This window comes from Ciconia boyciana, chromosome 16 (genome assembly GCF_034638445.1).
Source record: "Ciconia boyciana chromosome 16, ASM3463844v1, whole genome shotgun sequence".
NCBI lineage: Eukaryota > Metazoa > Chordata > Aves > Ciconiiformes > Ciconiidae > Ciconia > Ciconia boyciana.
Genome location: NC_132949.1, coordinates 14,329,217 through 14,351,716, shown reverse-complemented (window position 1 = coordinate 14,351,716; position 22,500 = coordinate 14,329,217). Strand labels below are relative to the sequence as shown.

The window sequence follows — 22,500 nt, the reverse complement described above, 5'->3', positions numbered from 1 at the left end:
AAAGCTCCTATTAACTTTGAGGCAAGGAACTGCAGAGCACAGGAACTGTCAGGAGAAAAAGCAACATAAATAAAAAAGTGCTATGGATTATTAGGAAAGAAATAGCCACTGAGCATTATGTTATCCTCAGTGGGCCTACATCTTAAATACCTTGTGTAGTTCTGTTAGTCCCACCTGGAGAGGACAGAGCAGAGCTAGGTCAGGCACACAGCAGGAGGATTTGGGGATGAGAACTGCTCACCCTGAACAACAAATGATTGGGGCAGGAGGGAATGAACAAGATAGTGAGTTGTCAGATTGTGGGTTGACTACAGAAAGCAAGTAGCTGTCTCTTCCCATGCAAGAATTAAGACACAAATTAACCTGGAGAGGTGCAGATTAGTAGGAAGCAGAAGGAGAGGCTTCATATCATCCATGACTGTGCTGTGCAGCTGTTTTCTACATAATGTTGTGGGAAGTTTATATGACTTCCAAAAGCAGCTCATGGGAGGAAAAAAAAAAAGTCAAGTGCTGTTTAAATACAACACTGTCACTGATGGTGAAGAGAGTCCCTGAGCAGGGATCACCAGGGGCTCAAAATGTAATCCAGGGACGAATCACAATGTATTTCATTACAAAGCTTTCTTCTCCCACCCTTCCCTAAGAAACTGGCACTTCCTAGTCACTGCCCGTGCCAGGATACTGCACTATGTGGACCTTTCGCGTAACCCAAATTTTTACTTTTCATAGACTTGGGAGGTAACAAATTAATTTGTTTCAGCAATAGAGAAGACTAAGGAAAAGCATAAAGCAACAAAGGACAAAAAAGGCATTGACTACACATCTTCCTTCAATATATGTAAGCACCACAGCAACCAGGCACTTAATTATGCTCTTAAGCATACAACTGTAACACATTTGCAGGCATTTTCATGATAATGTGAGCCAACATGAAAGATTCCTGAGAATTGTGAGCAGCGCTAAGAGGGTGTCCTGACTTGATTCCCACATTTCCACATTAACTGCAGGGCCATCCAGCAACCTTTCCCCATTTTAAATAGACTTGCCAGAAAGTGAAAGGGCAGTGAGAAGAGCTCCTGAAGCCTGGACCTGTGAGCAGAGAGCCATGATTGTCACCATGTTGGAGAAATCAGCTTACATTTAAGCAGCTGCCATAAAAAGAGTTCCTCGTCTCTTTGAGCAAACAAGCAAAGACAAATGATACAGTCTTAAAGCATTTGCTAAGTCTACCAAAAAAATCATAGCTCTGTAAATAAAAAGACTATAACTTATGCTGTAGCTCCAGGACACCAAGTGTTTGGTTTTCTATTTTATAAAACAGGAAGTCAAAATAAAATCGAAGCTGGATGTTCTCATCCTCTACTTTCAGGGACTTGTGAAAAAAACAGTGCAAACAGAGCATGCAGCTATTAACCAGTGAGGGTGGACTGTTTGTCCCTACAATAAATACTTCACTAGTGCGTGTTTCTAATTTTTTTTCATTTGTATAAGGACCGAGACAGTAATTTATACAAGCAAGATTCCTTGAGTAAAAAATGTAACATTAGTATTTCTGTGGTTTGAGTCAAGATAGAAGATCCTGACTGCTGAAACTTCACTTGTGCATGAGGTTAGTTAAATGTAAGGTGTGCAAACAGCATTCCTTGGGCCATTTTGTCTTGATCATCAGCTCAGAAATTGCCATTAACAAAACCACGTGAGAGAAATGGTAGTTGGCACCTGTGTAGCAAACCAGCAAAGATTACAAGAGCCAAGTTAAACCAATTGCTTCAACTTTGCACATAGCTTTGCTTTCAAGGGCCTCATGAAGGACAGATGTCACAATGACCTGTGAGGGTTCAAAAACACTTTCAGCCCATTCAGCTTGTAGAATAAGTTTAACTTCTTCATTTGACTCAGCGATAACATTTAACACAAAACAGGTTCGAGGTGTCAGTCAGGGTATTGTTACTAAATGTCAATACACACAAGAATGATGATCCAAAGCACTCAAGCACTCACACACACTCATGAAGGGGAAAACTCTCTCTCGTCTGTACCCAGAAGATATAATCGCTCACCGGGAGGGGGGTGGGGGCAAGGGCTCACTCAAGGCTATATCCAGAAGAAATCACTCACCAAAGGAGGGGAGGGCACTCAATCCCGGGAAGTTTCCTCAGGCAGCGTCCCAACCCAAGGGCAGAGGTCCCAAACACAGGCCCACCGCTCTGAGAAGATCACTCAAAGGGGGTCTCCGGCGGCACCCCATTTATAGCCTGGGTCAGATCTGAGGTGTGGTCATAATTGGTTATGATCTAGAAGCTTCTCCGAGCCAAGGCGCCTCATTGGTTGTAGACCCTGTCTGGTTACCAAGGGGTCCCGCCTCTCCTGCTCCCCCTGCCGAGGTGTGTGTATACGTGACTGGGGGCACGGCAGAGCACAAAAGGCGCGAAAATGAGGCGCGAAAAGCCGGTGATCGCCATGTTAAAAGCCCCGATCTTTACCGGAGGGCGGGGGGCAGAGCGTACCTGTCACACTATTCAATGGTCTTGTGTGAATCCTTCCATGAGCAGTGTAAACCACCATGAGCATGTCTGACCTTCTGCAACCCGGTTATCTGTCCATCCTAAGCCCTGCAAAGCAGAATTGTCTCTTCTACTGTTTGTTCAGTGGCCAAGACAGATGCAGGTAAGTCCAACAGATCACTGTCTGTCAGGCCTCTAAGTGCACCAATAGGACTTAACTGCCCTCACCAGCCTGACCTGGGGCTTCCACCAACACCCTCTGCCAGCTTCCAGGAGCACCATTTAAATTTGGGCCTGAGCTATGTTGTAGGCGTCTAAGCTATGTTGTAGCTGCAGCTATCTCCAGCTTTGCATCTTGGATAGGTCTCAGACCTTTGTTGTAGCCTTGTCTCCTAGCCCTGTGTCTGCCTCATCTCCTATTGCTCCTGACAAAATTCCATGGATAAACCTGGTTCATCACCTCACCTTGTCTTAGGATGTCAATGCACCCCATTACCAGCACTCTGCTTTCTCCATACTTTTCACACCTGTGGCCCTGGTCAGCGAGGGCTCTGCCTGTGCTCTGGTCACTTAGGTCCTGGTTTGTTCCACCCTCATGGAGTAACCCTCCCTCTTGCTGCTTCCTGACACCATTGTTCAGCACATTTTTCATCAGGAAACGTAACTATTTGTGATGGTTATATGTGAAACATTAGAAGATATAAGAAGCAACTCCACTAAGGTGGTATCAGGGAAAAGAACTGTCCAGCAGAGTCCCTTTGGTCCCTGTCCAGTTCGGTCCCTTTCCAAACTTGGTACCCTGTAATCCACCTGGCAGGTGGAAATGCTGGGTGCTTTGGTGCTTCCAAGACTGTAGCTCCCTGTGGTATAAAGGTTCAGCGTCATGTTTTTCTAGCTGCAAGTTATGCCCTACTCCTTGAGCAAGGCATCTTGCGCTGCACCACCACTGTCTGCCCTAAAGTGTCTTGCACTTTAAATGCAAGACTTTTCCCTGAAATCCCATCAAAGTTTCAGATTAGGGTTAAGCAGTAATGCTTGAAGTAAGGTATGTAATGTGGCTACAGATGTGGTGTTGTCCTCTGCTGACCATACGTCAAGGTCATATGCAAAGAAAATTATGCAGTTAGAAATATGTCACATGTCACATCACAGGACATGGCCTGTCATCTCCTCTTTCCTTGTACTGTTCCAAATCGGTACACTGAAGCACTGTAGACTGACAATGAGCAAGAATAAGCAATTATGGCAATAAAGCCAGATTTTAAAAAGCAGGCGGCTTTCACATTTGTGGCTGAGGTGATGGATTTCTATGCTGTTGGGTCTGTGCCTGCACATGGTCCATCACCAGTCCTGGTAACACACCTTGCAATTTTCAACTGACAGGGCTGCAGTTCTCTGAAGACATCCTAGTCTGAAGCCCTCTAAGGCAAAAAGGGAGGCACACTGACATCTGGTGTAAAAGATTGAAACACGCACTCCAAAAACTGCATTGGAGGATGCAGAAGTGGCTTTGAACTGCAGGAGGGCGAAAGGACACTGGCGAATAATTCTAGGGTTTCTCCTCAGGCAGCAAGTTGCTTAAAAAGAAAAATACATGGAAAAGCTATGCCTGACATAACATCATCTCCTATATTTTAAAAATAAACACCTAGAAGCAGTTTACCCTGTATTCAGGAGAACTTGTAGATTAATTTTCAGTGCTATTTTTAGCAGATATTTTTATTGTGATATATAGATTTAATCACACTACTGATTAGATTGCTTGTTTCTCTGTCTCAATGACTGGTCTTTTAACTATGCGTTTGTCAAGCACCTGGTGTGTTTCTTGTCTGTAACGAGAATAGACCTGGAGCCTTTCAATATGAACTCTTCAGATCTCCAGTGTAAACCAGATCAGCACAGATCAGGTATAAATGCATGTACTCATAACAAGACTGCTGATTTCACCCATGGGGCAGAAGCAGAAGAGTGCAGAGGCTTGCTGGGGCATGTCCTGTTTTAACCACAAAAAGTGAGCGAATCTGAGCCTATGAGGACCTTTGACACATTCTTGAAACTCACATTTTTTGCTGCTTTGTGTTCTGTCTCCAGTGGTGGAAATCCCCATACAGCCTGGGAAGAATGCACGGACAGGCATATACTTGGTGCTCCTTCCCTCAAACTCCTGCCATAGTCCATACAGCTGCAGGACCTTCTGCCACCAGAGGCTGAATCTCTGGCTCCAGCAGTGTAAAATGTTTCTCCCAACAGCCTAAACCCATTTTAGAGTTATGCAAACTTCTGACACTCTCAGGGTAAGAATTTGCAGCTTGACTGTGCAGCCTGAGAGGAACTACCATCTTTTGCTCATTTTGGGGGTGAATTTAAATGCTGCTAGCAGGAGGGATTTGTGAAGAAAAGACCTTTCCTGGCTTGTTTCAACTTCAGGTGAGGGAGGGGGACCCACAACTGCAGGGTAAAAAAAAAAAAGGAGAAATACAAGCAGGTACACTTGAAAACTAATACGAAAAGACATAGAAGGCTGTTGAGAGGAAGGCTTCACACCTCTGGACTTCAAGTGAGTTAGGAGTGGCAATTTAAAATGAGCCTTTAGCTTCTTGGACATAAGCTCCCATGCAAAACCCCAAACTGTGAACATGGAAAGAGCTGTTCATTTGCCAAACACAAGACTGATAAAAGGTTTTCTCTTACAAATACGGAACAGTTAATTAAATGTTCCTTGGACCCTGTTAAGTTTTACTAACCTACCAACTACTGGGTTTTTATCAGACATGAGTTAAGAAAGACATACACCTCATGAAGGACTGCAGGGCACTTCCTTCAAAGATGGAAATAATTACTGGGCACTGCAACAAAAGACACTCTCCAGAGTCCAGACCTATATAAGCACCATAGGGCAATGCTTTCTGTCTGTTAGGTAGCGCAGGCTACTGTTGATAAAAGACTAACTTTGCTTTTATCACAGCAGGAGCAGTGTTGGGGCTCTAGACACTCCCAAAACTTTCTTATTTGGGAACTGTAGGACAGTATGAATGAGCATATGAGGAAAACTTGCAGAAATGCCATTTTGTAAGGTAGATCTACACAAACATTTCATCTTAGGTGACAAAGCACTGGTTTTGTGTGAAAAGGGTCAGTTCTAAATGGTTCTAAAAGGTTGCAAGGCTTTCCAGGCTCATGAGTTATATTAAACATCCACCTACAATGTATGCTGGTTGCAGGAAGTCCCTGTCTGAAATAAAAAATAAATTAAAGAAAAAACCAATATTTTCCTCAACTCAATTGATGGGGCTTTTATTGCATAGGAGGTCAGTGCAGAGTAGTCTTAGCCCTGAAACAGATATGCCTGAAATGCTGCATTTTTCCACAAGTTGCATGACAGTCCAAAATCAATAACTGAAATATAGTATACAGTATCAAAAGTTAACACTTATCTTCAACAGCATAAGACAAATGCAGGCTGGTATCTGCAGCCAACAAAGCAGATGCCTAATCTTGAAATACTCTGTGTAAAACCCTCATTCAGCCATCTCTGACTGATTACCTGACTGATTACATGCCTATATAATTTGACCGCTGAAGTGGCGTGCCCCTGTGGCAGCAGTCCCCTTGCAGAACAGCCAGAATAAGAGAGGATCTGGCCAAGTCTGTGCGGGTGCCGTTGACACAGCGCAGTCTGCATTCACTGCAGTTTTCAGGACTGTCACAAACAAAACCTGTCTTGGTTAAAGCATTTTTCTTTGAGTTGCTTTGAGTTCATGAGCTTCAGGAACTTTGAGTTCATGTTTTCCGCAGGCTCCTGTTGGGTCTTCTTCCTGTTGATGGGGCCATCAGTTCAGAATCTGACAGTTAAGTGACTTGGCAAAAGGGCTATACACATCCTACCTGTGGCACATGCCCAGGAACAGCAATACAGGCAAGGTGGTGTTTTGTGCGTGCCCGAACCCACTCTTCACAGCTGCACCTCATCCAAAGCATTTCCAGAGCTGCACCTCTCCCAGCTCTGAATAGTCTGAAAAACTGTTTCTAAGCGGGGTTACCAGTCACCAGTTCCCTTCTCAGAAACGTCCAGCTTTTCAACAGTCAAGAAATCCACACCACCTCCCACCCACCCTGACAGCAGGCAGGGCTGCATCCTGCCAGGGCTTTCCAATAGGTTCAGCATTGAAAAGCAAAGCAGTAATTCATCACAGCAATCCAGCCCTTTACTTTTGAAAATGCTGCTCAGAACTGCAAACGATTCATGCAAATCCACCCCAACGTGTCCCACCCCCTCTTCAAGTGGGAGGAATTTTAACAGTTTGTTCTGTTTCTTGGGGATTTAGTATTTCTTTGCAACATTCCTCAGCAGTCTACTGCACCTCTTCCCTGAAGCTGGAGCTGCATCAGTGCATGCAGGGGCAGGAGAAGAGCATGTGGGGACCAAGGCTTGTCAGGGCAGGGCTGCAGCACTGTTTTGCCGTGTGCAATCAAGAGCCTGCCTCTCACAGCAGTTCTCCCATCGCTTTAACCACTGAATCGCTCCCAAATTCTGCCTTCAACAAGACTGAGTTATGCCACCCCCGAAGGCAGGGGGACCCAGCACAAATGCAGTGCAGGTGCTGTGTGAGGAACAGCAAGCAGAGCAAAATGGGATCTGATCCAATCTGATGGTGTGCACACAGCGTCTGATTTCCACTTATACTTAATATTTGCAATAAAGTAGAATTTAGGATACTCCTAACATACTGTCCAGTTCACCATATAGAAAACTTGTATTTATGCGGAGATTTCAGGATCATATTGCTGATCAGGGAAACAGCAGAAGATGCAGACTGTATTGACATAATTTTATTTATAATTAACAGGAACTTCTGAAGTATTAGATAACAGCTTGAGGCACAAAGCATGTCTATTTCTTAGTCGCAAAAGCGGTCTGAAATCAAATTGCCTCACTGATGCCCTTGCAGTTTGCTTTCCACTTCTGAGGAATGTGAGAGGGTCAAAGGCTTAATTGCACAGTGGAATCCAAGCTGGTTGCAAAAGTCTAGCACAGGTATTCCTGTGCAGAATGGAGTAAAACCTCCTGCCCTTTATGTCTAAATGTCTCAGACTATGAGGCTGCCACCCACCCTTCCACTGTCCACTCTGGTCCTTTCACCGTTACGTTTTTCTCAGTGCTGACACTACACCAGCGTAGCAAATAAGTGTCATGGCTTGTACAGTAACTCCCCATCTTGGGTTTCAAAGTTGTATCAAAGTCCTCTACAACTGAAAATGCTTTTTGCTGGTAAGTTGCAGTTAAATGTACCACAGTACATGGAGAATTGTTAAGTATTCACCAAGCTGGTCTATACCATGCACCAACATCTGAAACAGCATTCTGAGATTTTTTTAACAAAATTAGGCTACTTTGGGCAAGGTGCAAAGACTCTGCTGTGAAAACCAAGCTTCCACCTGTAATGTTTTCAGTGTCTTACCTTTCTTCTCCTTTCCTGAGAAGAGTGTGCACACCTCTGCAACTACTTACCACATCAGTGTACAAACACACCACGGAGCTGCGGAATGCTGTTCTGCAGGTGGTTGCAGAAACTAAATTTTTACATGAGTTCAAAATGAGACAAATTCTTAGAAGAAAGCTCCACTGAGTTTTATGTGTGGATGTGTGGATAATGCCATTACCTCCAAGGTCCCAGAGTCACACATTGCTGGGAAGGTGGGCTTGTGTTCTGCAGAACTGCAACGCCCGCTTGCTCTGAGCTCTGCTTCTATGGCAATATCCCACGCTGGTCACTTTTGAAGACAGTTGTTGGATTAGACAGGATTTTGGCAAGGCTGATTTTGACTTTGTCAGAAAACCTGCCAGCATGCATGTTAACTCAAATATTCAAAGTAGAACAATTTATTAACAACAACATTTTACAACAGTGTTTTCTCTTCAACTAAGCTTCAAGATGCACGTGGAACTTGAAGGTAAAGGAGTAACTGGGTGTAGAAGACTTACAGATCATTTAAAGCATGCCCATTTCACAGCAGCTGCTTTCAGACTGATCACGGTCAGCTGGCCTGCCTGTTTAAGAAACCAAACCACTTAACTACAGGTGTTTCTTAAATTGATTTCCTAATAAAAATGAAATTTTAGGGACTGTACTCATCTGAATATCATGCAAAGATCTGAAAAGGGTAAGTAGATTACACCCAAGTGATGTGATTGTAAATTCAAGCTGCACTAAGCTGGTATCAACAAAGCAGTACATGTGCATATGGCACCCCAAGTGTTCTTTGATGATATTGCATTCAAAAGGTGTGTGGCTTTGGTAGAAGAAAAAGCAACTGGGTAAAGACAATTCCATGCTCAATGTGTCTCTGTACAGTTTATTTTACAGGAGATGAGATGAGCACTGTGGTGGTGCATATAAACTTGCAGAACAATATAGGAAAATACAGTTTAACCATATGAAATTGTTTTACAGTAAGACAGAAAAATTATGTATAGGAAATGCCTTCAACACTGAAGGACAAGATCCACAGCTGACATAAAGTAGCTTCCACCGAACTCTGCCAGTTTACCCGAGCTGAAGATCTGCCCCTTAAATCTTTTCTGCATTCAACTTCATAAGTTCAGTAAGTGATTCCTTCATGTATCCTTATGGAACAAACACCATCCTATAATTTGCACAATGATCCAAGATTTACTAGTTACCCAGACAGAGGCTGCATGATACATAAACTATTTAAGGGGTCTATTCAGCCAAAATTTATGGAGAGTTATAAAATTTTGGTTAAACATCTTTAAAAATAAGTCATTAGTACTGGCAAAAGACAACTTTCCTAGAAATTTAGAAATATTTAGCAAAAGTTACACAAAAAGGACCAAATAAGCAACTTTATTTTAGTAGAAAACTCTGTTTTAGTGTATGGTGATCTGGCCCTCCTTTGAATCCCTGCTGTTAGAATGTCTGCAAAACTGTTCGGTGGATTTTTCACAGTCTTGGGCTGCCAAAAGAAAGGAAACCATCTAAGGAGGAGAAGAAGAAAATATTTGTCCAATACTAGTACCTGCTTTTTTCATAATGGATAGAGGTTGCTGTCCCTAAAGAGTGTTTTTGACCTGCTGGAGTAAAAGAATGGTAAATGGACATCCAAATTCCTTAGGCTATTCTGAAAATCTCAGCCATCACATCAAAAAACTCCAAAGGAACAAGGGATTTCAGGTCAAGCGTTCCCAAATTCAAATTACTAAGATTGTCATGTCATGCAGATATGAGATCCTCGAAATCACTATTTTGGAAGCTTTAGACTTCCAGTACCAGCAAATTTATTTTCAGCAACTGCTTTAAAAAAACAAGTCAAGTTTTTTTATTTTACACAATAAAGGCCTACTTAGGCCCCAAATGCCACTTACTCAACTGTTTTTATGCAGAATTCCCTGCTTATTCTACTGAGACTCCTATACTGAAGGATGTGTCAGAAGATTAGGTTAGCAACACTCCTTCAATGCAGTTGCTTTTAAGTCTAACATTTCCTACTCCATTTTCAGCATTGAGAATTTAGGATGACTGTGCTGGACAGTAAATGATCAGTGAGACAAAGGCAGGTCTACTTGATATGTGGATGTCCTAGAAGAGTGCACAAGGAAGGAGGGTTGAGAATCCTGCACAGATCTGTGCATACTGGCTGCTCCTGAGTTTTGAAATTTGTAGGGTGAATCTCTGTATTTTACATGCTTGTAGCAGATACAATTTAAAGAGGCACTTCAAGGGGAACTACTAGCAGAATTTTAGTAGGGTTGTGATACAAGCCATTACTCAGTTACTTGTTAAATCAGTAGCCCTGAAAGACTGCATATATTCAAAATTATAGTCTTGTCCACTCACTGAACCTGAATACAGCAGCTGAAAAGCTTTTGTTCTGAATATCCACTGAGTTTGTCTCTTACGACACACCTGAAATAGTTCAACTTAATGTAAGTTGAGGGAATTAAATTTGAATGTTTCAAATTTATATATTTTTTCTGTAATTATTATGCGGTTAACCTAAGACTTATTTTTTATTGGTCTATGAAAGATTTTATCCATGTACAATTCTTAGAATCAGATGCATCATTAGGCACAAAAGGTTTTTGCCTTGAGGAATGCATGGGATTAGAAATTTAAGTCAAATTGTGCTATGTGTTGGTCCCTTCAGAAAAAATGTCCAGGAAGAACAAATAAACTGTGACTAGCACAAAAAGGAGTCATTGCACTTCCAAACCCGGTGGCTGATAAGAAAAATCCAAAACAAAAACTAAACTAACCCCTCCAAAAAGCATGCACTTACCACTGTCAGAAAATATCCAAAAGCATGAAGTTTGGTCAGCACATTAAAGCAACAGAGATGTTCTATGAAAATTCAAAATTAAACAAAAGATTCTGAAAACTGGTATATCTCAGTAATGGAGGGTTGGCTACAGTAACAATGAAGAGGAAAAAATAAGAATTGAAAGATGCACATTTATATGAATAAGATCTACTATAAGACAAAATAATGAATATTATTTATACAATAGTGCTTCTCAGGAAAAGACAAGGATTTGCTGACGGGAAAGACTTCATCACCATTATGCAACAAAAAGACTGTGTGCTCCAAGCTCCTGGACGATACCTGCACGCAAGGCTTGATACGTCTCTGCCTGACTTACAGTCAGTTCAGTGCAAGGGTGCAGGACATCACAACGCTGCCAAATGCCAAAAGCCATTCTGTAGTCACCAGTGTGGCGTTGCCACATACTGGTCTCCTGCTGGCACAACCAGGTGCTAGTTGGAGAGCCCTGTATCAAGCCATAGATACAAGGGAACATTTCATCACTGATTTTCATGTGCTAAGCAGAATTCGGAAAGCGATGAGCCTGTTACTGGACCGGTCAGGGTCTGAGGGAGATGAGTGCCTCGTGTTGAGAAGCTCAAATGCCACTGGGGAAGCTAAATATTTTCCTGCCCTATGTGTCTGTTTTTAATTTGGATCTGCCTGTCACTATTGCCCACCTGCTTAAGTTAAACATGAGCAGCAGGCTCCTCTGGTAAAATGTCAGACACCTCTGCTGTGCAAAGAAGGATGCCTGTCAGCCATTCCCTACCACTGTACAAGTACAGGAGGAATGCCCACACAGGAAGAACCATTCACAGCAACGCTTCAGCAACCTCTGGGACCTCATTCTCCTATTTCAACACAAGCTGGGTAGCAAAAATCCTACAGACTTTCCAGAAAGGTCTGTGATCAGGAAAGCTCATTCTTTTGAAAACTGCCTTTTTGACACTACCTTTTGAAGACCTAGTTCTCGCAAAGCGGAAATGTAAGGGTGACCAGGATTGCCTCCAGGACACCAGACTCTGACTGCCATCTCTGGGGACAGACCCAGCAGGCTGCACTAGCGCAAAAGAGCACACTAGCTACTATAAAATAGCAAATATGTTTTCAATTCAGAAGGAAACAATCAATTGATCACACCAAGAAGTCACATCTACTCATTCCAGGGGGACCTTCAAGGTGCTGGTCTGGATTTCTTAAGGTGCTTGATAGTGAAGGACCCACCTGGGTAAGCAGTGCTCTTTTTCTCCCTGTGTGTGACTGAAGTAATAGATGGGCAGAGCTACTTTTTCACTTAATTTTGGATTTGGGTTTTTACAGCTGCATCAGAAGCTGAGCTGTAGGCCCATGCTCTAGAGCTGCGCTCCTACCACAGCCTGATACAGGGTCACTTGTGGAGCTGCTGGGAACTGCACGTATAGCAGGTACGTCTTATACATTAAGTATTTGAGGTTCTAATTTCTTAATGTTTACCTTATACATGTACTCAGTGACTAAGGAAAAAAGAGGCCTGTGCATTTCTATTTGTTAGCCTGATTTTCAAAGTCTCTTATCACCTACATGCTCCCTGTTGTGTTCCAAGAAATCTCTGAGTGCCGAGCGCTTCCAAAGAGCAGGTGAAGTGCACATTTCTACAGAAAGAGCCTAACTTGCAGCAAACATTTACATAATGACATTAAAAACAGGGACAAATGTAAAGAGGTTCTGGGAAGGTCTGAGAAATTATGACTGCTACTGAGCATGTAAAAGTTTCCTGTGAATGCTTTACAGAAAATTCCTGTTAAGAGAAAAAAAAAATCAAAAAAACCCAAAGAAGTGATCTGAGTGCAGTTCACTGTCACAAGACAGCTACACACACTGACATTACAGCATGGGGCTGTCAGTTAAACAAAAAGCAGCTCATTCTGCAGCACAAAACTGCACAGATGCATAAAGGGTAAAGAGAACCAGAGCACAAGTTTGTATGCTGCCTGGTATGCACGAAAGGAAGAACGATTTCAGTGTTTACTGTAACTGTGCAACATGAGGGGGAGCACAGCTACCCCACAGCAGCTCAGGCAGGGCTGCAGAAGGGGAAAAGTATTCTAGAAACATAACAGTGATTTCCATATGACTTTCACTGCTGTTACACTATTTTAACATAAAAAAAAAATTAAAGCCATCTCTAAAGATCTCAGTGTCAAATAATGAAATAACATTCCTATAAGGGAACAACTTAAGTCTTTCAAAAGATGTTCAACACATAGAAGTGATGAAGAAATGTGAGTTACAGACATGAGTGAATCTGGAGCAGATTGGAAATCTGAAAATTAGGCCTTTTTGGATGTTGCTCTGTGAAAGCAACTGGAGTCTTGCCAGTGATGGGAGAAAAGTGAACTTGGCCCACGTAGTAAAGGACTCGTTGCTTTCAGCTCATTAACTCCAACAGGGATCAGCCAACAGCACTGGATCCAGAATGAGTTCTGTTAGGAAATAAGCTGAAAGAATACCTTAGAGAAAGACTTCCAACAAGGACTCTCTATTGAGTAAACTGTGCCAGAAGATGGCTTTGAAGACATAGGCAGGCTGGTATGGATGATGAATAAAATGTTCTCATTCTGTACGGTAGCTAAGGTTACAGCTGGTAAGCACCTCACCAGCTCTGGCACTGGAGTCAGGACACCCAATGGATTCAAAGCCATAGGAATTCATGAAACCCTTGAGCTCAGACAAAGGCCAAAAGGCTCTGGCTGAAGCAGAGATCGCCATGGAACCAGAGTCTTGACAGCACGAGACAAGTATGTGACAGCATCGCTTAGACAAAGAGGGAGCTCTGCAGGAGCGGCAGGACTCCTGAAACACAGACCTGGGCAAGCAGAGCTACCAGATAAGAACCAGAGGCAAATTCCCACTAATTGTACCTCTTCAGGTGAAAGCAAACAGCTCTGTGACCACAGAGCCATATGAAGATGTAAGACAGCCTTGTCACTCAACAAAAAAAAGACTGATACCTGTAGTGACTAAAATAGTAAAAGCCCACCTGACAGATGAAGCGAGATGACCCTTAAGCTCAGTACCTATGGAGGCAAGAGACTTACTTTGCTATTCCTATTAATCGGTCCCATTGCAGCAGCATCATGCTTTTCATATGCTAGCTCTTTTAACGTAACACGAAGCTTGATCTTGCTCTGGAGAATAAGCTGTTTAGGATGAGCATGAGGAAAGACTGGGTTCAACTGCATTTTTGCAACTCAATAAAAGATGAATAGAGCAATGCTGAAACTCCCAAAGTTACCTTGTTAGGAACAAACACGAGGGCAGGTGGTCATGCTTCCCTTCAAACATGCCACCACCTTCTTTGAAGATGCTGTCTGTTCAGAAGCACAGCGGCTCCAGCACTCCCTGACTTGTAAGGCATCACACTGTCCAGGATCCATCAGGCAGAGAAGTGAATGAGCTAGGTAACACTGATCCCACTGTCTGTAGTGTCGTATCACAAGGGAATATCATCTTTTGCAGGAAATAAGCTGGAAACTGTCTACAAGCAACAGCAAAACTTCCCTAACATTTCCACCAATGACAGATGAGTCTTGTTGTAGAGGAAGCATGTCACCCATTGCAGAGCAGCACCACTCGAGAGCTTGCTGGACCTGGTAAAGATTAACAGCCAGGTACAAGTGCTCTCCTCAGATTATTGAAGTGCAAAAGAGGTACAGACTCCATCAAGAGAATTATCGTTCTGTGCAGCTCACACATTCCTGCAACATTTCAAATGGACCAAAAACTAGAAGTAGGAAAACTGTCTGGAAATAAAACAAAAGGGAAAAAAAAATTACCAGAAAATACAGCAGAGAATTGAGAGCAGCTTAAATACACCTTAGTTGAGGAACCAAAATACATTTCAGTCCTCAGAGAAACCTGTGCTAATGGACAGTATTTCCAGACCAAAATAGGTCTTTTTATTTTTAGGTCTTGTTATTTTTAAAAAAACATCTTTAAAGAAATAGGAAAAATAAAGTGTAGTTGATAACAGATTATTTCAGATATTTATTAAGGAGAATAAAGTGCACAACTAGCTTGGTTTTGCAATCAAAACAAGAATGTGGTGAGGTGTCACCAAGATTGCGGTGAGGTGTCACCAAGATTGCTCATTTTAATTTACAATTCAGCTTAGAATACAGGGGTCAACCTGAGATGCAGCTCTTAAGTACTCCAGTTATTTTTGGCCATTGAAGTTTTGAAAGCTCACCTGCACCTGTGTTTTGTTTTTTTTTTTTTTAAAAAGTGCCTGTCCTCCAAAGTGCATGGTAGAGATAGGAAAAGTGTACATTGGTATGCCAAAAAAATTAATAGGACAGAGAGTGAATCAATAGGAAGACTGAAAAAGAGAGATCATCACGAAACTTCCCTGCTTGAGCAGCAGAAGAGGAGTCTAAGGGAAGTGTATGTACTCTAACTGAGCTCAAGGACCATGCGACGCTCAGGCAAACAATGTTTCATTTGTATTGCAATGGTCTTTGCAGGAACTTAGGAGAGACTCACATAACAGTGTGATGGATGCTTCCAACACCGAGAATAAAATAGTAGTCACAAATTCAGAAATGTGTAATGGAAGTGCAGTACAGGAGGTGTCACACCAGGAACAGTGATCCTGAGCATGCAGTGGTCATGGCATTGCACCTGCCAACGTGCAAAGGTCTATAAAGGTTAATGATGCAGCAGAGAAGTGGGTTGTGGAGGCATTTGTAAGATAGGAACGAATTTATACTGGTAAAGAGATGGTTGAGAACAATAGGAAAATGCAACAGAATTCAGTTTGAAATAACAAACCAGAAAAATAATAACTGCAGCAATATTAAAAATGTGTTTCAGATAAGACTTCTCTGTCTCAGTTTGTATTTGTAAAGGGGAATAGTAAAAATTCCCAATGATTGAATCACAGCACTTTGAGGCTGGTGAACAAAAAGCTTGAATAGAACCAAAGAAGGATGCAGTTTTGGTGCTGGGGAAAAAAGGATGGTAACAATAAGATAAAGTGGAGCATAACTGTGGATCAAATGAAATAGTACGGTTTGGGAAATTGTAGATAACAACACAGTAAACGCTGAGTAAAGGCCACAGTGGTGAGAATCAAGGTTTCTGCTGGATCTAAAGCAAGAATCTTAAGAATCTTGGCATTGTATGAAATGCTGAAAAACGTATTAACAGCAACACTGAATAATCAATCAGAAATAACAGCAGGAGAAGAAAATGAATATCTTTTCAAAACCAGTCTCCAAACTACATAACACTATGTGCCAAGAGCAGTGTTGAATTTTTGGTAGTTTGCAGTAAAGGTAACAAAGGAAAAACCTAAGGTTAAGAATCTGATGGTGCAGAAGTGCTGGGCACCTACATCTACATTTAATGCAATCTAGCATCACAGATTCACGGCACCTTTGAAAATCAGGCTCTAAAAAGATAAACTCCACAATTTAGCTGGACAAACTTGGTAATTAAAGATACCTAAAGGCTGTGATATTCACCTGAAGGAACCAACAAAGGGCAATTTAAACGTGGATCGCAAATAAAATGTTAGAGGACTGTCTTTAAGGAGATTCTGCGAGAAAACATCTTGCATAAGCAGGAAAGGTTTTGAACATCTCATTTATTCCTTGGTATATAACCTCTTTCTGTCATTGAGGGCACTCAGACAGCTAATGAGGTAGGTATAGCACGACCAAGTCTTTCCTGATAAATAACGGTGATGGTAACACTTTCAACCTTATTGATTGGCCTAGAACAGAAATAATGATGATAATGGGTTTATGTATCCCTGAGAGGGAGTATAGAACAGGAAGAAGAGGAGTCTTCTCCATAGAGTTTGGGAGAAGGGCCATCACTTCACTGCCATGGTGGGAAACTGTTCTATGAAATAAATGTATTCGCACAACATTGCTGTGAGATACGTGTGTTTTATAGATGGGGAGCCAGAAAAGTTAATTGACTTGCCTGTGGCCACGAAAGCAGTCAGTGACAGACCTGGGATTCATGATCAGGACTTCCTTGCCTCCTGCATCATGTTCAAACAGTTATCTACTTGCTGGCCAGAGGCTCACTGCATGGTTGTTCTAACATACAGTATAAAGATAGTCATGCAAGGGATGTAGCACAAAGTCACTGAAGAACAGAGCTCTCTCTGTACCAGAAAGCAGATTTCTTCTGGAAGCTGCGTGCAATTGGGAACCTCTGGTGGGAAGCACACATCTGGTTTCTTCACCCTGGAATGTCTGGTGCTTAAGGCTTAGCACAATGAGGACCATTTTAATGACTAAATGTAACAGAGATAGCCTGTACAGGCATAAATTACAAGGTGTCTGGAGTGGAACAACCTTTTCCCTACGCTCTTCTGACCCTTAAAAAACAAACATTAGCCTGGTTAATTCAGTGGACTCATCACATACAACTACAGATCAGTCTATATTTCCATGTCCACAGGTCGGATATCTCCAGTTTTGTGTTCTTTTACCCACAGTTCCCTGTCTTTGGCAGGATCCACTTTCCGAAGCAACTGATCCACGAGCTCTACTGTCTAAAACGAACAAAACAAGAATCAAAATGTCAAGGGCGCATTTCAAGCACAGACAGTCATTGCTCTGAAGCGTAGAGCAGCTATGGGACGCCTACGTTGCATTTGCAGACAAGTGAGAACTGCACGTACGCGAGACTCAGTGGACAACAGCCAGATCTGAATGTGAAGCCTCATAGCGGGAAGCAGAGAAGAGGCAGACTTTTAACGTCAAGCAGAGACAGGCTTCCTACGCCAGGCATTGGCCAGTCAGTCTCTGACTCCTGTCCTGCAATCTGTACCTTACACCAAATACAACCATGTACTGAGGTCAGCATACATCCCCCCTATTTTAATACTTCAAAACTAGCCAGTTTTTTAATAAGAAAAAAATATATCCACCCTCCCCCAACAGTGAAACTATTTACCATCTTCCTTGCAAGTATACATGACCTCAAGGAGTAGGGCATCATGCTGGGAGAGCTAATAATGGCGCATGCTGGCCAAATGTAATTCAATTCATTGTGTCTCCCCCAGCAAAAAGCTGTGATCCAGCAGTATGAAATGTACCCAGCATCAGGGAGCAGGACTATAAGGTGGCAGTACAGTACTGCTGCAAACTAACAAGCTGACCACATACACTTTTCACATCTCCTTCACATCTCCTCCATCAGAGGTCAGTCAGATCAGGATAGGGACCGTTCTGCTCAGGTGAAGTGCAGTAAAGACCAAAGGGACCGAACAAAAAGCAGACTTACACTTTGGTTGAACATGTCTGTCTCATGCCGCAGCTGTGTATACTGGCAAAGATGCTGCCGAATCATCTCCACCCTTTCAACTTCTAGTCTCTCAAGCTCCTGGACATGAAGAAAAACAAGTCCATATTTTTCTTGGAAGCTGAGCTTGAAGGCCCAGAGAAAGGATGATGGTTGCCAAAAGGTTGCCAGTCAGTGCGATACTACCTCAGGGTCGTGCTTTGGAGCTGAACTCTGTGGTTGCACATTCCTCTGATTTGCAAAGGACCAGAGACAGCAAGCAACAGAAGTCACTACAGCCTGAGCCTAACAACAGAAATGAAGGTTGAAACCTTTCCAAAACAGACAACCAAGGCAGAGAGAGGAGCTACTGTCTTCAGGGACGCTGCAAGCAAGAGGGAATCTGTTTTCTGCAAGAAGCTTTGTATGCTTTGTTGCTAGCTCGAGAAGTTACAGTGATTCCTTGGGGAAGCAGGAGACTGTGTTGGGGTGCATGGCTCAGAGGGCCTGACTACCCTCGGTCTAACCAGACACCTGTAAGAGCACTTTTATCTGTTCACCAGATTATGATCTGGGACAAGTCTCCACCTCGCTCAGCTGGCAGGAAGCAGACGCCAGCAACGCTTTAGTTGAAAAGGCAGGTGATTTCTAGCTTTCCTCCTGATTTTTTCTGCCTCCCTCTTCTCCTGGATTCTGATATTATACCCCAAAATCTGCATTTAGTCCCTCCTTGTCCATCTGAGCGGCAGCATTGGAAGCAGCGTGCTGTGGAAGTCTGCCTTTAAAAACATACACTGTAATGGACTTTGCTGTTTCACTAGAAAGCTCTGTATTCACAGGAACATCAATGGGGCCAGATCTTAAAAAACATGCCGTCAGAGGGCACTTCTGGTGTCCACTTACTGGGCATCATGGTGGAGTGCAACCTGAACACGTACAAGCAGGCAGGCTGCTACACTGCCTTCCCTGTGCTATCTGCAATTTGTTGAATGTCTTTTGGGAAACAGATCCTTCATCACAGCACAAAAATCCCAGGTGGCAGACTATCTGCCTGGGGAGGAAGAAGAGCAAAGGAGCTTACGGTATGGACAGGACTGAAATAGACTGAACTCCTATTGCTGTTGCTGGTTGATGTACTGCCCTTACGGAAAAAATGGCCCACTTTGAACTCAGACTCCCTTACTTAGGGCACAGATGCGCAGGACCAGAATGCAGAACTCAGCGTGCTAGTGCTGGTAAGCACACCATACACAGAATGTGCATTGTATCTGCAGCAGACGCTTCAGGCAGGAAGGTACGCAAGGAAACACAAATCTTCAGACCTTGACTCTCTCGACTTTGTGCTGCATATGAACTCATCTGTATCTGAGCTGATCAGATGCAGACTGTTTTTCAATTTAGATTTTATATTTGTGTATACCAAGACTTACCTTCCAATGCTTCTCAGCGTGAGTTTCACAACTGACAAACCTGCTGTGCAGCCTGCAGGCTATTACTTCTCTCTTGAGCTAGAGCACTAGAGCACTTCGGAGTTGTACTTCTCCAGAAGCAAATATGCAGCTAACATATACCTGGCTGTACGTGGACACAGTGGCACTGATGGTCAGTGGCATTTGCATCAGTGAGAAACCACCAGTGAAGGTGAGAGGAGAATCAGATTCCTTATGTGTAGAACAGCCAACTTTTTCTCTCTTGTTCTGCTTTTGGGAAGATATCTGCCTCCTGGTTTTCCACTCATCCATCTGCCTTTATTTATTTACTGCAGTTTAAATATTGCACTGACACACTTCCAAATGCTGAGCAATTTATTACCCTGCTTCTTATTAGGATGAGTTTACAGTTTTGTGTTTGTCCAATGAGAAAAACACATGCAAAAGACATTTTTATTTCCGACTTTTGAAAGCAACTGGCTGTTGTCCAGAAGGGCTCTAAGGAATGACATGAGGGAGGAGCCCTAAAGCCACAGTACAGGTATGTCAAGGAATACAGCACATCAAAGCTGTATCTTGGCATCTTGGTGACTAACCCCAAAGGTATACTCCCTTAGGGTAAATACTGTAAGCTGTGTTATCTTCAGAGAAACAGAACAATAGGCAATTAAAGCATGCCTCTTCTGAGCTGGCATCATGAAGAAATTGTAAAATCATGGAATACAAAAATTCATTAATGTATAAATGGATTCAGTGATTTATCACGTTTTTCCATGTCTTCCTTGTGCATTACTTCATCCTTCCTGGGGACAATTCCAGCGTTCTGGCCCCTGAGAAGCCCTGAACTGGTTTAATGCCTTCTGCAAAGAAACAATTATTTCTTCCTTCCCCTAATGATATGAGTTTTTCTTAGAACTGAGACCGGGAAATACAATAGGAGATTTATCATCCAATTTTTCCCACTGCTTTGCACTGTAACTAGCTGTGAGTGATGAATGTTGTACGCTATTACAATCTTGCAATGTGCCCTATATACATAATATATATGTAAGATGCTACACAGAGTTACATACCAGAGTGGTGGTCACCATTTCCTCAAACCACTTGGACTGGGCTTGATTGTAAAGATCCACACAGCGCATCAGGTCATCTCCTGAAAAGTTCAAGATAGCAACACATTAGTCTTCTCTAGCCAGTGTTATGGAGCTTAGAAGGAAATTGCAGTTCAGGTTTTGTAGACAGACCCAGAGGGTTTGAAGGTCAGTCCTGGTGGAGCTAAAGGCAGTTCTGTTACATGGTATTTGTTAGGTGCAACAAAATTTCAACAAAATGCATGCACTTGATGTGTGGTAAAAGATGAAGTGATTAGGGTGAGAAAGAGTGAGGGGGAAAGACAAAATTTTAAAAAGGAAAATATGAACATTAAGTAATATTTTACAAAATGACCAGAACTATGAAAGCAAGTTACTTCAGTTAAAAAAATAAAATGGTCATAGACAGAAAGTTGTATCTGAAAAACAAAATAATTAAAATGGGAAATCGATAATAAAGAATTATTGAGCTGCAGGGTAGCACTCTGTAGGTGAGACTGCATTCTAAGATAGGTCTTTTTAAAACGGGAGTGAAGCATCAGGCTCAAGCTGTCTGAGATCAAGGGACACTTATTTGCAACCTCAACCCAGTTGCACACTTATGCATTCTCCAGCCTCTGAAGATGCCCAACTCCAGTTGATCTCTGGCTTCCTCCTGTGTTCAGGGCAGTAACAGAGTAAGCTGCGATTATTTCACTTTTTCCTTTGTCGCAGGACTCTGCTCTGACAGAGGGGGAAAGGTGGGTGGAAAATCTGGAAAGGATGTCCCAGAGATTATTGCTTTCCAGCTAGTAAATTCTCTTTCTTCTTTAAATGAGGCTCAGTTATGATTTCCCTAATGGTTTGATGCCTAGGTCCAGGCATCAAATTAATCCTGGTCTTTTAGGTGCAAAAAGGTCTTTAATACGTAAACCGGGCACGAATCAAGCTTTAAGAACAGGACTCCATGCACCAAACAAGTGTCAAATAAGTAAATGCATCTGGAAGTCTCTCATGGACTTAGAACTTGGGGTGGCAACCAAACTCTATGAAGAAACCAGGATTCAGGGCTTAAAGCTCAGCAATAAGCTTATCCACCCAGACGGGGGATGCCTAGTCTGACATGACAAGTCTGAACTAGTGGCTCCCACACTCCAGGAGGCTCCTCGGGAGCTATTTGACTTGGGGTTACCCTCCGCCCACCCGAGTGAATCTGAGCCACTGTTCAGCCATGAAACACATGAACTGGGAGCAGAAAGCAACACCACTGCTTTGTTATCAGTAACCGGTGGGATCATAGAAGGGATCTGGTCTAGAGCTCTCTAGTCTGATCATCCTCTTGGAGCAGGTCTCACTTCAAAGCTAGATCACTACATCCTGCTGCTGTGCACATCGCAAGCGCCCCAGCTGGGCTGCTGGGTAGCACTACCTGCAGAGGGATGGAGCAAGTCCTCCCCTGCCGCACACCGTAACAGTGGCACAAAGTGGGGGAGAGCGATGGGGAGACTCACACCAACTCTGGGTTACTCCCATCTGATCTTCAGCTCTCCCTTGCTTGTTCAATAAGTATCTATTACAATTAATTTCTGAGGACCCAAGAGAACACAGAGAGGCTGTGAATTTGCAGATGGATAAAGAGCATTTCTCATGGAGCCTCCTGTCACTAACACGTAACTTTTGTTTCTCCTCAAATGGTTGCCTATACACATGGTCACACTGTGAATGACTCTTCTCAGGCTCCTCAAAACCCAGACAGGCTATCCTGAAGTTTTAAAAGCTTCAGAACTACAAAGGACCACTCTGCCAAGGAATGGACCTATGAAGGGATGAAACATGGAAGCCCTAGTTAAAACATATTTTCAGCGAAGGTACTAACAGAGCTGCACATAC

The 22,500-nt window shown here is 42.8% G+C and overlaps 1 protein-coding gene across 2 annotated transcripts in view; it reads right to left on the bottom strand.

Moving 5' to 3' along the window:
- Window positions 1-8,826: 8,826 nt before the first annotated feature.
- Window positions 8,827-22,500, bottom strand: part of GAS7 (growth arrest specific 7) — a 107,388-nt gene continuing 93,714 nt past the window's right edge. For both annotated transcript variants that reach the window (XM_072881332.1, XM_072881333.1), the window contains exons 12-14: window positions 20,614-20,693; window positions 18,114-18,212; window positions 8,827-17,379 (exon numbers count right to left, since the gene is read on the bottom strand). In XM_072881332.1, the coding sequence (XP_072737433.1) occupies window positions 17,266-17,379; window positions 18,114-18,212; window positions 20,614-20,693 (293 nt within the window). In that variant the 3' untranslated portion in view covers window positions 8,827-17,265. The remainder of the gene's footprint in view (window positions 17,380-18,113; window positions 18,213-20,613; window positions 20,694-22,500) is intronic.